Source organism: Idiotropiscis lumnitzeri, chromosome 13 (genome assembly GCF_059441095.1).
Source record: "Idiotropiscis lumnitzeri isolate Australia: NSW breed Sydney's pygmy pipehorse chromosome 13, RoL_Ilum_1.0, whole genome shotgun sequence".
NCBI lineage: Eukaryota > Metazoa > Chordata > Actinopteri > Syngnathiformes > Syngnathidae > Idiotropiscis > Idiotropiscis lumnitzeri.
Genome location: NC_142403.1, coordinates 16971268 through 16985170, shown reverse-complemented (window position 1 = coordinate 16985170; position 13903 = coordinate 16971268). Strand labels below are relative to the sequence as shown.

Sequence of the window (13903 nt, the reverse complement as noted above, 5' to 3'; positions counted from 1 at the left end):
TAAAAAAGTATAATAATACAATTAAATATTAATAACTTCCTACGTGCTACGTGATTTTATCAATGCAAAGGAGGAAGTTACTCCCCGAGTAAATTGGCTCCCTCTATTGGACAATAAACGTGTATGACTGCGATAATGGCAGGTCCCATATGGTCTAGCGGTTAGGATTCCTGGTTTTCACCCAGGCGGCCCGGGTTCGACTCCCGGTATGGGAACACATTTTGTGTTAGTGTCATTGTCATCTAACATTGGTTTTATGGAACTTATGTTGCCATAGTACAATATAAGCAATATAATCAATTTAACAGCACAAGGCTTGATTGATTGATAAGCAGCGTGACACAAAGTTGTGGTGCATAATAATCAGTTAGAGCTCGAATCGCAGAAAATAAATCAAAAATGAAAAAGGACATTCAGATATAAATATTGTTTTTTTTTTTTCTTTCTTTCATTCTTGCATCCATTTGTGCACTGCTTTTCCCGGAACTGGTCGACAGCCAATCAGAGTAGTATTGTTTTATTATTATTATTTTTTAATAAAAATAAATAAATAAATAAATCATATTTTGCAAAATGCCAAACAGATTTGCAAACTGTGAAAAAATATAAAACGAAAAAAACAAATGTGATTTTTTTTTTTTTTACAAAAACAAAAAAAAAGTGAAACGTTACATAAAAATGATAAAGTAACAAAACATTTTTAAAAAGGAAAAAAAAACTAATGGCAAAATTATAAAACAGTATTTAACAAAAAACATGAAAGTTTAGCAAGAAAAAATAATTTGCAAAGTAAAGGAAAATTGTAGAAAAATATATATTGTATTGACAAAATGCAGAAAATCAAAATCAATGTCATTTTTTAAAGTGAAACCATTTTTTGTAGTTCTCATGAAACGCCACAAGGTAGAGCTATTGCTCTGAAAAAACTTCTTGTTACCTCACCATCACGGCTTTTTCATGTCTTGCACAATTTCTTTTTTTTTTATGCAGTGCTTCACTTCTTCACACGTTTGTGTGAACGTTAGGAATTTTGATAACGTCTTTAAACAATTTTACGACACTAGAATGTTAAAATGTTGTTGTTTTACTAAATTACAAAATATGAAACTATTTTACACCACGTTTTTATGGCTAAAAAATAATTGTTAAAAAAAAACTAAAGCATAGAAAAAAAGTGAAACTCTTTTTGGGGCGTTTTGGTATATAAACTAATTTATAACGTGACAGATGAACTTGCTTTACTACTGCTGGTGTGAAAAAAGAATTGCAGACTAATGCGGCTGTGAAGACAGTGCAAAAAAAACAAAAAACAAAAAAGCTGCTGCTCTTGCCTCCACCGCACGCTCAAGACCCTCGATGACGATATTAGCACAGGAAGGAAGTGCGCGCCAGACCTGCTGCGGGCGCCCGCTCCTTTATCTGTGCCAGCGAAGCGCCTTCATCTTCTTCGTCTCACTTTGGCGTGCAATGCAAACGAAACGACATGCACATCGAACCCACAAAAACCCCAAATATGGGCTCATAACCTTTTGTGTCATCATTGCATTTTCTGTTCTTTGTATATTAAGAGTGGATGCCGTGATGACAAAGGAACATTGTGATGATAACCATAGAACAAGAAATGGTCTATTGATTATCTCCTGCGGGGGGGCTGGACTTGCTGACAGGCCTTAAATGCCTTCCAATTTTTTTTTAAATAGTTGACTCAAATGTGATGATAATTGAGTCGATGTTGACTAATCGATGATGTTGATTTATTTTTTTTTTTTTGGGGGGGGGGGGGTTGTCAATTTGTTCTCCGCAGCCATGCAACTCATTTGCTTTCCCTTTCCAAAACACAAGCATTTTACGTTCGGACACTTGCTCACCCAATCACATTGAGACATTTTTACAGCCTGCAGACAGTTGAATTTTGTAAAAGTTGAACGGCGATTCACGGAACATCACTGCAGGGCTGCTACTCGTGACAGATCTATAGACATACGATAAAACAAAAATAATAATCACGGGAGAGGGAATGAGTTTGCTGTCTGTGAGACTATAAAAATGTGTCAATATCATTCAGGCAGTGGCGGGCGGTCAAGGCCTTCTCTGCAGGCCTAACATGATCAAGAAATCATGATCCTATTCTTCACATTGATGTCATATTATATCCTAGTGTTGTATTTTTAGGTGAGGGTTTTTATCCAATCAGAATTCAGCTAGCTCGTGTTGCCAGGCAGATTTCACAATACCAAATCGCGCGCGCTATTCGTCCGAGGCCTTCAGATACAATCGTGCAGGTGACTCTTCTGTCTCAAGGGGGCTTTTACAGTTGATAGTTGCGATAGCCAATCAGATCACGAGTTGGTGACGGTTAAGGCTTTCTCGCTGGCCTTACGCTGAAAGTGATGAACACGTCTTGTGATTGGATACTTACTCGAAAATCTAAAATATGTTCTTGCTTTTTTTAAACCACAATGGCCGAAGAAGAGAAAAGTTGTACTTTTTTTTTTATTATAGAGCGGCATGGTACAGGTGTCTCTGCTGTGGCTTCTCAGTTAAATATGGTCACAATAAGTTAAGTAAAAACTGGAATGAAGCCAGGTAAGAAAAGTGATGTCATCATCCTTGCTTTAAGACGAGAAAAGCCTCCATCATCGTACACAGTCTTGAAACGGTGTGTTCAAGGGCTCAACGTGCTGAATAAATATGCTACACCTCACATTAGTGTTAGTGGTCTTTCGTCACAGTGACACGTGATGACGTCACTCAGGCGCTCCAATCAGATCTTGTAGAGACCGAAAAAGTTGCCGTGATTGGAGTGACTGAGATATTGGGGGTGCGACACGTTGACAAGGACCCGGTCGTTCTGGCGGAGCCTCAGCGCCGACGCCAGGTAGCTGTCGGCGGTCCAGGCGTGACGCTCCTTCACCTCGCTCCGCCGAGAGCAGAACCCGGCCCGGTGGGCCTCCATCAGGGCTGCGTCCGGGGCCGACGGCGACCTCACAAACACCGTGTGGACGAAGGAGGACGTGGGCGAGCAATGCTTGAAGATGAGCTCCACCCGCGAGTAGATGTGGTAGAGTCCGCTCTGGTTGACGCACAAGGCGCCGTCCTGCACCTGGTAGGCCACACCGCCGCCGGTGAACGCGGCGCCGACGCGCGGCTCCCAATGCAGCGTTTTGTGGACGTGCTTTTCAATTCGTCCTGTGACAGAAATAGCGTGGTATAAGTTTCATTTTGATATATAGGCAGTGAGCCCTCGCCACGTCGTGCTTCGCGTTTCGCGGTTTCAGTGTTTCATAAAAAAAAAAAAAAATTAAAATTAAAATGAATAAATGTCGAAAATAAATTAAGAAAAATAAATAAATGAATAAATACAGGCAGATTGCGGAAAGATGCTTTTTTTTTTCGCAGGGATGAATTGGGGGCGGGGTTTGCAACGGCGTAATAGCGGCGTATACGCCCCCCAAAATAAAAATTTAAACTGTGGACGAAGGCAAAATGAATAAAAAATCAGTCTTTCAATTGTGAAAATGTCATTTTTTAAAATCAAGTGTTTTCATATTTATTTTTGTCAAATGATTTTTTAAAAAGAATTTTAAAAATAAAAAATAATCTATACACTACACTTTATTTTACAAAATGTATGAGTTCTACAGTTCCGAATTTTTTTTTTTTAACAAAATAGCCTCTTTTAATGCTTTTATATGAAATTGGAATAAAGCCTAACCTATCACATGCGCTGCAATCCTTTGTTCCCTCTCGCTTTTGTCCTCTTTTTTCCCTTCAGCTTCATCCAAACCTTAAAAGTACCAAATTGAATCGTCAGTTCACAGAAGTGAGAACATTGCGGTGAATGATTTGACATCACCACTTACCAATTTGCTTCTCAGGTCTGCTCAACTCCTGCATTTGCTTGAGCTCACGTGACATCTGAGAAAAACAAAGGTGATGAATACCACAAAGTCCCCCCCACTTGCTCACGTTCTTCGAATTAAAGTGACAAGACATCCTGTGTGTTTAAATAACTGACCACACACTCAAACTCAAATTTTAAATGTCACCAGCACAGCTAATGCTTTTGTCCCATTTAAGTGAGCGGATCAATAAACTGTGAGAAAGCTGAGAATAGCGAGGACAGATACCACTGCGAAAAATGTGAATCGGACCTGTGAAAAAAAATTAAGACTGTACAAAATCACATGACAAAACATTTGTCATATTGAGTCTAGAGTGTGTGTGTGTGTGTGTGTGAGGTGGCCCTCACCTTCCTGACGTCCCTCAGCTCCTTCTGCATGTTGTACATCAGGTACCCGCCAAAGCCCAGCGCCGCAAACACCAGCAAAAACAGCAGCAGGACCACGGTGGCGATCGTGGGGATGACACGGGTGCAGCCGCCACTTCTGTTCACCTTTTGACCTCTCTGGGACCAGCTGGGCGGCTGCCCTGCTCGCTCAACTCCATCCACGAAGAACACTTGTCGGAAGGGATAGCTCTGGTCACAGCTCATGGTGCCGCTCCGAATGCAAGACTATGTATAGGACGTTTGTGTCGTCTTGCAAGCAACACCACCACCCACAAATTCCGCCCCCTTTGCTCGTAGAAGTCGGTCCCCGCATGTCATCGCTGCCTTGACACTTTTTGAGTTTGTCTCAGGACGTGAGTCACAGTCACCTGTCCTACTTCGAAAGGATGCTACCTTGTCTTTTTGTCCAGTTTTGTGGTCATGATGGTGGAAAGGAGTGATAATAGAATTTTTGTTTTCGGCACAATGGGGTGAAAAAAGTACAAAACGGTCAAAATGTTACATTTTCACGAACTCCAAAACAAATGTTTTTTTAGTTTTTTTTTTTTAAATAACAATCAACCAAATTTGACCGAAAGTACAAAATGTGATTTTTTTCCCCCCAAACAAAAATGTTAAAAAATGAACGATCAAATAAAAAGCAAATATGCATTTTTTTTTTTACAAAAAAACTAAAAAAAATATGAAAAGAAATTAAAACAGTTCACTAATCAGAAGGAACGGGACTTTTTTTTAAAAAACAAAAAACAAAACAAATGTCATGTATTTTTAGTGAATTAATATTACAAAATTTGAAAGAATTTGACAAATGCATTAAAACACACACATTTTTTTTTTTAAATGCAAAAAAACTAAATGTATAATTTTAAAATATTTGTAAACATCTACAAAATGTGAGAATTATTGGCTTTTCTAACAAATGTGTTAAATTCAAAAGTCAATTTTTAATGTGAGACGATTCAACAAAATTTTATATTTAAAAAAATTGGAAAAATATACAAAAAGTAATTTTTTGGACATATATTACAAAATAATTTTAAAAATGTGTAATTACAAAATGCGAAGCAATATTACAAAAATGTGACTTTTTATAGAATGTGAAAAAATAGATACTTTTTTAAAATAAAAGTTTGAAATTTTTTCTAAAATATTTTAAAAACTAGAATTTTCACAATATAGCTTCAGCTAAACAGCTGATTCACATTAAGCAAGTTATGAGTTGCAAAAACAAATGCTGCAGCCACATGAAAAAGGTTTCGCGTCTTTGAAGGCAAGCAACCCAACCTGCAAAATAAAATAGTAACAATGACGTGCCGTGGCACATATGGAAATATTAGTCACTTTTTTTTTTGTCACCAACGTCAACCCAAGTGACGGAAAGAAATGAGAAGAGCACATTTTATTTTATGGTTTACAATATGAAACAAATTCCCATTTTTTTTCCTCCATTTTTCAAAATAGTGATAAAGTACATCAAATAGATTGATTGTACCTTCTCATTTAAAAATGTAAAATACTTTTAGAATGTGGACAAAGTAAAAGATGTTTTTATGAGTTGTGACTTTTACGTTTTTACAATGTGAAAAAAAAATTAATATATAGAATGAAAAAAACAATTCTGAAAGATTGACAAGCATTCAAGTGTGATCGTATGCGAGCGTCGTGAGAATGCTGACAATGGCCTACTTACAAGAAAAGACATCCTCACTTCACTGTGGTCTCTGATGTTTCCTGGGACCCCCGGCACTTTTCTCACACAATCTGTGCATTGACCGTACTTGCGTAGTTCACTACGCTACTTTTTAGAAAAGAAATAAAACACATTTCCATTCTGAGACCAACCGTGGTTTCTCCGACGTATAATACCGAAAGTGCTTTTTTGCATTGGTATAACTGCCGCGCTCCGGTGGTTAGCCAGTCGAACGTTTGCGAGCATGGAGATGTGCGGCGGAATACATTGAGCGGCTTCGCAAGTAGATAGGAGCCAATGAATCATTGCAAATGGTTGTGGTGACATTAGCAAGAAAACGCTGACACAGAAAGGTACTCTCTCACAACTCTTTTTTTTTTCTCCCCACGCTGATCAAATGCCAGTTACCGTATTTTCCAGACTATAAGGCGCACCCGCATATAAGCCACAGCAACTCTTCAGCAATCATCCATCGATAAATAAACATGGTCAAAATCTTGTCTAAGATGAAATGTAATTTTTTTTTTATGTTTATAATTTTCAGTCTGTGTTGTTTGCTTGTACAGTGGCCGTCAACCACCAGGGGGCAGCAGACTCATACAGGTTTGTGCACCGTTTGTAACGGGACGCACCAAAAACTATTTTAATGATCATCAGATTCTGAAAGAAGTTACAATGGGGACATGATTTAGTCAATGATCACACACTGCTGTTCCTATGAAATATCAACAGTGAACCCTCGCTACTTGTGGCCGATAGGGACAGAGTCCTGCTGTGAACAGCAAATGTCCGTGAGATATTCATGCCCGCCTATTGATTAAATTTAGGCCTACAGATGCAAGATGGTACAAATGGTAACTTTTGTCTAGATGAAGATTCGCAACTCAATGCAACAGTTCCTCTGGACCAACTTGCCACCAGGTGGCGCCAAACCGTTGCTGTTATTGCTCGTGAGAAAAGAAAGAAAAATAAAAGGAAAACAAACCTCCTTAGGTAATTCGTTTTAAAGTCATGAGTCTGACTCGTCCTCAGACGAAGAGTAACAATCCAGCCCAAGCACATGACCCAGGAAGGATTTCCCAGCTGTCCTCTGAGCCGACTCGTCCGCGACTTCGCTCTGACCGACGACTGAACTCACCTCTACCGCCATGTTGCCCAAGTTTGGCAGGGAACGCTGAAGCATCCTCGCCAGGTTCTGCGTTTGGGAGACGTCCTGGTGATCTGACGCTCCTCTGACCGCTGCGGCGACCATCGCCAGGCGCGTGCGGTCGAAATTCAGGGGCTGATCTTGGTCTGTGGAGGTCGCCTCTGTGGTCGCCATGGAAGCGGGCAAACTGCTCTCAGAGTGGGTGAACGCTGCCGTTGAGACTTTTGACTTCTTCGCTGTGAATGGAACATATCATTTATTTGGAGATTTGAGACTATTTACAATCATAAAATCCGACTTTTTATGTGATTTTTTTTTAAGACTTTTGAAATGAAATGACTTTTGTTATAGGAATCAAGGCCTTGGTTTTAGATTCATGGCTCCAATGCCTTTTAAGACTTTTTAAGATGTGAGCGGGAATTCTGTTTTGTTGTTTCATAGTCAGGCAAAAAATATTCGCATCATAGTCAATGTTCTGCTTGACATGTTTCTCTTCATATAATGCTTGTTTTCTCCGATTTTTGGCATGAAACCAATATTTTTAGTGTTATAAACCCAGATTCAATCTAGAACGTTCTTACATCGGAACCACAGCCTAAATAAACTAGCATAAATTCACAGGGACTAAAGATGAAAAAAAAACTTTTGTTTTATAGCTCCTACTGCCACAAGATGGCGCCCAAGGTCTTTGTAAGAAACTATGCTTGAGTGACGTCAGCACTAAGAGGCAGTTCGAAACAATATTAGGGGGGTTCAGTTAGTCTTGTTTTCTTTTTCTGTGTGCACTGACCAATGGTGGTAGACTCGGGGACGTCTGATCTCCTTTTAGAATAAGCCCTGGGGGTCCAAGGTTTGTGCTTGCAGGTTGGGTCAAGCACTCGTAGCTTGGTCACAAAACTTTTGTACTCTCGTTCCAAGGACTCAATCTTCAGCTGAAACTCTTCTATCTTCCTCTCAGGGTAATGTGCAAGTTGGGATTGCTGAGAGCGGGAAAGAAAAAAATATTTATTTTTATAGTGAAAATGTCAAGAGGTTATTATTACCTGCAAGTAATACTCCATGTCTTTCTTGATACTGGGGATCCACTTTTTCACAGAGGAAGCCGAGTTCAGAGTACACTATGGAGGGAGATTTTGGAAAAAATCAGCATCAACATGATCATGTGAAAATTAACACAACGTTTCATTACCAATTTGGGTCTTCGCTGCTGGACATCTTTTAGTCGACCCTCTGTAATGAAAAAGGCGGCACTTCATTGCAAATTTGTGAAAAGAGATAAATAACGAGATAACAAAAGTCACATCGCGGTTATGGCTCATTGACCCCATCGCCCCCCCCCCCATTTTTATCTTTGAAGTTGACCGATCGTTAACATCAAGCATGAAGCTAACGAGTCGCCAAATGTCAACGAGATTACAGGATGTGTAATCATTTTTTTTACTGCTTCGGTACAAGCTGCGTTACCTTCTCTCTCTTTTTGTAGCCAAAGTCTGTTTAAGCGTCCTTGTTGCTTCTCTTCGTTTCGAGCCATTTTCGATAGGCACAGCCAGAAGGTAAGAACACAATGCGGAAGTAAACAATGTCACGTGGTGGTGACGAAGTATCGCGAGAACGGACTGCTAAAGCATGAAGTCTGTAAAATGTGACATTGATACGTTGGACTCAAGTATTAATGCAACAACTTTGAATCTAATTTTTAATACATCAGTCCGTACGTACTTATTAGAAAAAAAGTGCCGTTCAGTTAAAATTTTGACGATTTTTTGTTGTCACTGACACATTTTAACAAGAGAACATTTACAGTTCTCGTAAATTATTGAATGCAAGTAACCATGAATACTGCATACAATCAAACATACAAACAAATACATACAATGAGTTAAATAAAATATAATAGTTATACTTTGAAAAAAGATATCTGTGTCCTTTAACGGGGGCTATGGGGGGGGGGACAGCATTTTTTTAATTTACACGTTTTGTCATGAATCTACTCCTTTGACACAGGTCTTGGGATTTACCGTATCCAGAAGAGATTAGTCGAGAGGAGTCACTTCCCGTAAAACACGCCCTCTTTGTCGTGACGTATATCTTCCGAGTGACCCCTCTCCTTATATGGTAAAGCAAGGACACCGTTTTCCGGAATGATGTCATCCGCTCCCACATTTCAGCAATCCGATCAAGAGCATAATTAGGCAACCAGATTAGAAAAAAAGATGCTTAAATGCGGGAAAACTACAAGCGTGGTGGAATTTGATTTCATTATAGGACAACTAACAAATAATCTTGTAATTATTTAGTTTAATATAATATTTTTTTTAATCCATTACATTTGGTAAAAGTATTTATTTTAAATTGTATATTATACAGTGTAAACATTTTAATTTACACATGACATTACGGGACTTTTGCATGGTGCGCTGGATTAAAGAAAACATGGTTATAGGACTATATATATAAAATAGCTAAATTGAATTATTTTTATTGATAAATTAAATGTTGATAGTTGTGCATTTAAATTGATGGAAAGTAATCATGTGAATATGTGAAGACAGCCAGTAATGACTTACTGGGACTGTGTCGTCCCCTGGTGTTTAATTGTGCTAACTGACGGTTTTATTTGCACCACATGATGAACTGAATGCCTTATTCAGCCACACTTATAACAAAGTGCACAGCATTAGGAGTAATAGGGTAGCACGTTCATTTTATCAACTATTTTAATAAATAACTACTTGGACAATCAAAGAAGGTGTGTCACACAAAAGTTCATATACTGCAGTTTAATATATTTGCTAATAAATCACCCAGTTGTTAATAATAGACTGTGACTTAACTTTTTCCTTGTTGACTACATGGCAGATACATAACTTTAAGGGCAGTTTCAGTATAGCAGAGTGGCATGTAATTCAAATGGATGATGTCTTCAAATTTGAGGCTTAATTAATGCCTTATAACATATGTGGAATCCTTTCTATAATTATATTGACAAATTAAGTGTGATATATGTGCATTTAGCCAGAAGTGATTTATTAACCTTTTTGTGTCAAAAATACTATGGTCTCATATTTTGTTTTTTGACAAATTAACATTTTATAGCATTATTGACAAATGAAAAATAAAATATTAATAATTTACCTAGAAGTGATCTAGTAGTGTGTTGATAAGATGACACATTTATCTTAGTTGACAGTGTCCAATAACTTTATTTACAAAGTAAGTGTAAGTGATTTAGTCAACTTTTGGTGGCTTAATAATTGAATCCCATCTTCAGTTGTTTTCTACATCAAATTGTATTTTTCTTCTGTTTTACGTGTATCACATGCTGGGGTTTTCAGTATTTTCATAAGTGCAGGAAGTATGGCGCTATGGAATGTGATGTAATAGCATGAAGGCTCGCCAGTTATTTTCCACTTTTGTCAAATACGTGAGATTCCACAGGTGTCATAATCCATCTTGACAAAAAAAAAATGTTTCATCTTCACCCTGCAACTATCTTAATGTGAAATTCAGTTAATAGAACTGTCCTCCACTCAGGGTGTGAGCTGGCTGTATAGCTTACTAGGCCTGATCGATACTTAAGACTAATGAAGGAGCAGGCACTACCACTCGCAACTCTTGCAACACGTTACAACATGCCTTATTGTTGTGTGACACACCCACACCAAGAAAACAAGGAGAGACCATGGATTAATTTTTGACAGTTTATTTTCTTCTTAAATATTGATGACTTTCAAACATAAAAAAATTATACTTATTACAAATGGTAAACATAAGTACTCCGAGTTGATCTTATATACATATAGCAATGAGTGAAACCCCATTTAACAAAGTCAATCTTGAATTTTCTTTCTAACTTCTTACAATAAAGAAAAAGTTGTGTTGTAACTCAAGAAGTCAGACAACGTGTCCCCCTCCCCCCAAAAAAACTTGTGTCCAGATGTTTCGGAGCTGGCCCAATAATGATGAGCTGCAGCAAGAAAACTAGTCCATTGCATGTTCATATCAAGTCAGCTCTAATACTGACTGTATTCTCCACTGATCCATGAAAAGCAAGAAAAATAAGTCTTGTCCAGTTTGGCAACAGAAACAGAAAGGATTTCTGTTTTGTTGCCACATCCAGAGCAGTCCTCTCCAGGACGGATCTCATGGCACTGGGGTACTTTTTTTTTTTTTGCACAGCCCCTCGGTCCTTCCTGCCAGTGTGGCGCCGTGTCATCCCAAACCAGGTGCAGGATTTTTGGGTTCAACTTAAAACTTTTGTTTTCACCTCAAGCTAGTGGCTCAGAAGGTCTGGAGTTGCTGCGTCAACATAAGCTGACAGCCGCTGTTGACGTGGTTCATCACCTTCTGCTTGAGTTGCGCCACCTGTTCCCGCAGCATGTTGGCGGTGGATGCCAGTTCAGAGTTCTGCGACTTGAGGTTCTTCACTTTGTCCTCCAGTCGCGAGATGCGCTCCAGCTTCCTCTTGCGACACTTAGAGGCGGCGATGCGGTTGCGCATGCGCTTGCGCTCGGCCTTGATGCGCTCCTGGCTCTCCATGTCAATGGGGGACAGCGGAGGCGTCTCACCCGGCATCTCGGGCACCGTTTGCGGCTCCTCCTTGAGCACGGTGAGCATCGGGAGATGGGACGAGGAGGACGACGAAGAGGAGGAAGAGGAGGATGATGGCTGTGCGTAAATCGGGAAGGACGCGCTCGGGGCCGTGGTGGTGTAGCTCAGAGCCGTGGTGGTGTAGCTGGGGACCGCGGTGGTGTAACTTGGAGACGACACGGTGCTGATAGCTGGTTGGAACGTGTTTAAATCCTCGTAAACCGGCGAGTCTGAGCGCATGGTACCGCTGTACACAGCCACCCCGGCTACGGACGCCACCGGCGGCGGCGCCGAGGGGACCCCGGGCATGTGCTGGTGGTGGAGCTCGGCCAGCGCTCGTACGAAGCCCTCGGCGAAGCCCTCCTGCTCATCGGTCACGTTCTTGGGACACAGGAACTGCGTCGGCGTCGGCGTGGTGGTGATCAGCCCGTTGCTCGACTGGATGATGAGCCGCTCCAGCTCCGGCGAGGCCAGCTTCAGCAAGCCCACGTCCGGGGAGGTGAGCAGATCGGCGGCCCTAGCCCGGAGGTGAGGCTTCAGGCTACCGGCGGGGTCGGACAGGTTCAACGTCATGTTGTGCTTGAGCGCCTTGGAGCCGCTGTATCCGTAGCCGGCACCATTCAGCGAGTCGTCGTAGAAAGTAGTTTCCATCTTCGTATACATAGAAGTGAAACCGAAAAATGACAAATAAACGACTTCCTGGTTACCAGCTGATGTCCCAAAAAGTCCCAGCTAAAGTTGTCAACACGCACTTTCGACACACGAATCAACACCGACTAATCTGAGTGTTGTTGTTTCACTCAAGTTTTAAGAAATATATCCAACTCTTTTAATACAGCATCCGGTGGCAGTGTTTGCTCAACTTTTCCCAGCTTCTCGGTGCGGTGGTGCTTCCCTTCGCTGTCGTGTATATACTCTGACTTCTACAAGCGTGGAGGCAAACCTTATGCCGCCGTTGCCTCTCCGAAAATAGCCATGATGTCACGACAGGGTTCTCCCATTGGTTGGAGGGCGTGTCCCGGGGCGGGCTTGTCCAGACGTTGCCTAGACTACCCACACCCCACCCGCCCCAGAAGGTTCTGAAAGTCGCGGTGCATTGTGGGCTGAGGTAATGCGGGGCGAGAGCGCCTGCGCGGTGCATTGTGGGATGACGTATTGTTTTTGAATATCTGGTTACCCGCTCTCGACTGTCAGTGGTCGAGCTGTCGTTGCTTATTCCTCCCGTTTCTGCGTTTTAAACTTGCCGACTCTTTTTACAAGTACACAAATGTGTTTCTAAAGTTGTTAAAAAAAATGTACTGGACCATCGAGTTATGTTGCCACTGTTTTGAATTTTGGACAAAAAATTAAATAAAAACATGTATTTTTCAATTACAATGTGTGTTTACAATAACAACTGGCGAAAATACAGTAGAATAAATAAAGTGTAAACAATTAAACAATCCCCAAAGGTTTAAGTTAAAAATAAGACATTGTGCAGAACAAAGGTTTTGGTTTCAGGTTTTCGTAAGCTGTCTGTCGCCTGACTGAAGAAACTGCAGCAGTACATACAAGAGTCAAACTCCCTGGCTTGTAACCTAACTTTGAAAACCCTTTACCCTGTCTTGTAACCCTACTTGACCCACATTTAAAATCACAAAAAATAAATAAATTAATTAAATCAAATGGTTGAAATCATCCACAGGCTCAAAACCCTACATTGGATAGTTTTTTCAACAGTACTGCTACTACAAATTTGTGTCATTCTATATCAAGAATATTTAATAATTAAATAGTTTTATTAAAGCTAGAAACTGAAAAAAAAAAAAAAAAAAAGGCAGTCACACAGGGCCCAGTGATGTCATGGCCCGAGTGAGTTACGGCGTGCTGAGAGGCTTGGCGGCCAATCGATATTCCGACGTGATTCTCGCCAGTAAATCCCATATTTTGATTAGTCTGGGTAGTTAGCGACCATTAATCGCCAACACCAATAAAGTCTTTCGGGCTGTGGCCTTTTATGGGTCTAATTAATTAAAAAGAAGAAAGAAGGGACCTCGACGGACACGGAATGCTTGTCGCTCTCTCTTGGTGAAGGACGCGACGGTAAGACATTGCTCCTCCTGGCGTGTGTGTGTGGGCGTGTGCGTGTGTGTGCGTGTGCACGTTTGATAATGAAACGAAATGATTCCCGTCTTTAGGCCATCAC

The 13903-nt window shown here is 40.5% G+C and overlaps 3 protein-coding genes and 1 non-coding gene across 4 annotated transcripts; 1 reads left to right on the top strand and 3 right to left on the bottom strand.

Annotated features, from left to right (window-relative positions):
* The first annotated feature begins 143 nt into the window (after positions 1-143).
* On the top strand, positions 144-215 carry trnae-uuc (transfer RNA glutamic acid (anticodon UUC)). Its single transcript has one exon. It is a non-coding gene; the product is annotated as a tRNA-Glu (tRNA).
* Positions 216-2475: 2260 nt separating this feature from the next.
* faslg (Fas ligand (TNF superfamily, member 6)) lies at positions 2476-5519 on the bottom strand. The gene is made up of 4 exons (XM_088313729.1): positions 4253-5519; positions 3864-3918; positions 3716-3787; positions 2476-3189 (listed from the first exon to the last, which is right to left on the bottom strand). Exons 1-4 carry the CDS (start codon positions 4493-4495, stop codon positions 2765-2767), a joined length of 795 nt encoding a protein of 264 aa, XP_088169855.1. The 5' UTR covers positions 4496-5519; the 3' UTR covers positions 2476-2764.
* A 1062-nt stretch (positions 5520-6581) lies between these two features.
* LOC148324772 (uncharacterized) lies at positions 6582-8736 on the bottom strand. Its single transcript, XM_088313730.1, has 5 exons — positions 8593-8736; positions 8318-8358; positions 8172-8246; positions 7919-8108; positions 6582-7364 (listed from the first exon to the last, which is right to left on the bottom strand). Exons 1-5 carry the CDS (start codon positions 8657-8659, stop codon positions 6991-6993), a joined length of 747 nt encoding a protein of 248 aa, XP_088169856.1. The 5' UTR covers positions 8660-8736; the 3' UTR covers positions 6582-6990.
* A 2079-nt stretch (positions 8737-10815) lies between these two features.
* Positions 10816-12702, bottom strand: jun (Jun proto-oncogene, AP-1 transcription factor subunit). The gene has a single exon (XM_088313707.1). It carries the CDS (start codon positions 12379-12381, stop codon positions 11410-11412), a length of 972 nt encoding a protein of 323 aa, XP_088169833.1. The 5' UTR covers positions 12382-12702; the 3' UTR covers positions 10816-11409.
* Positions 12703-13903: the final 1201 nt, after the last annotated feature.

Excerpts from the sequence above, each read along its gene's own strand:
- faslg (XM_088313729.1), bottom strand. The coding sequence starts at position 4,495 with ATGAGCTGTGACCAGAGCTATCCCTTCCGACAAGTGTTCTTCGTGGAT. Across the intron at positions 3,788-3,863 it reads CAGACCTGAGAAGCAAATTG|GTTTGGATGAAGCTGAAGGG; the intron begins GTAAGTGGTGAT and ends GGTACTTTTAAG. Across the intron at positions 3,190-3,715 it reads GATTGCAGCGCATGTGATAG|GACGAATTGAAAAGCACGTC; the intron begins GTTAGGCTTTAT and ends TTTCTGTCACAG.
- jun (XM_088313707.1), bottom strand. The coding sequence starts at position 12,381 with ATGTATACGAAGATGGAAACTACTTTCTACGACGACTCGCTGAATGGT.
- LOC148324772 (XM_088313730.1), bottom strand. The coding sequence starts at position 8,659 with ATGGCTCGAAACGAAGAGAAGCAACAAGGACGCTTAAACAGACTTTGG. Across the intron at positions 8,359-8,592 it reads GCTACAAAAAGAGAGAGAAG|AGGGTCGACTAAAAGATGTC; the intron begins GTAACGCAGCTT and ends TTTTCATTACAG. Across the intron at positions 7,365-7,918 it reads CCCCGAGTCTACCACCATTG|CGAAGAAGTCAAAAGTCTCA; the intron begins GTCAGTGCACAC and ends TTCCATTCACAG.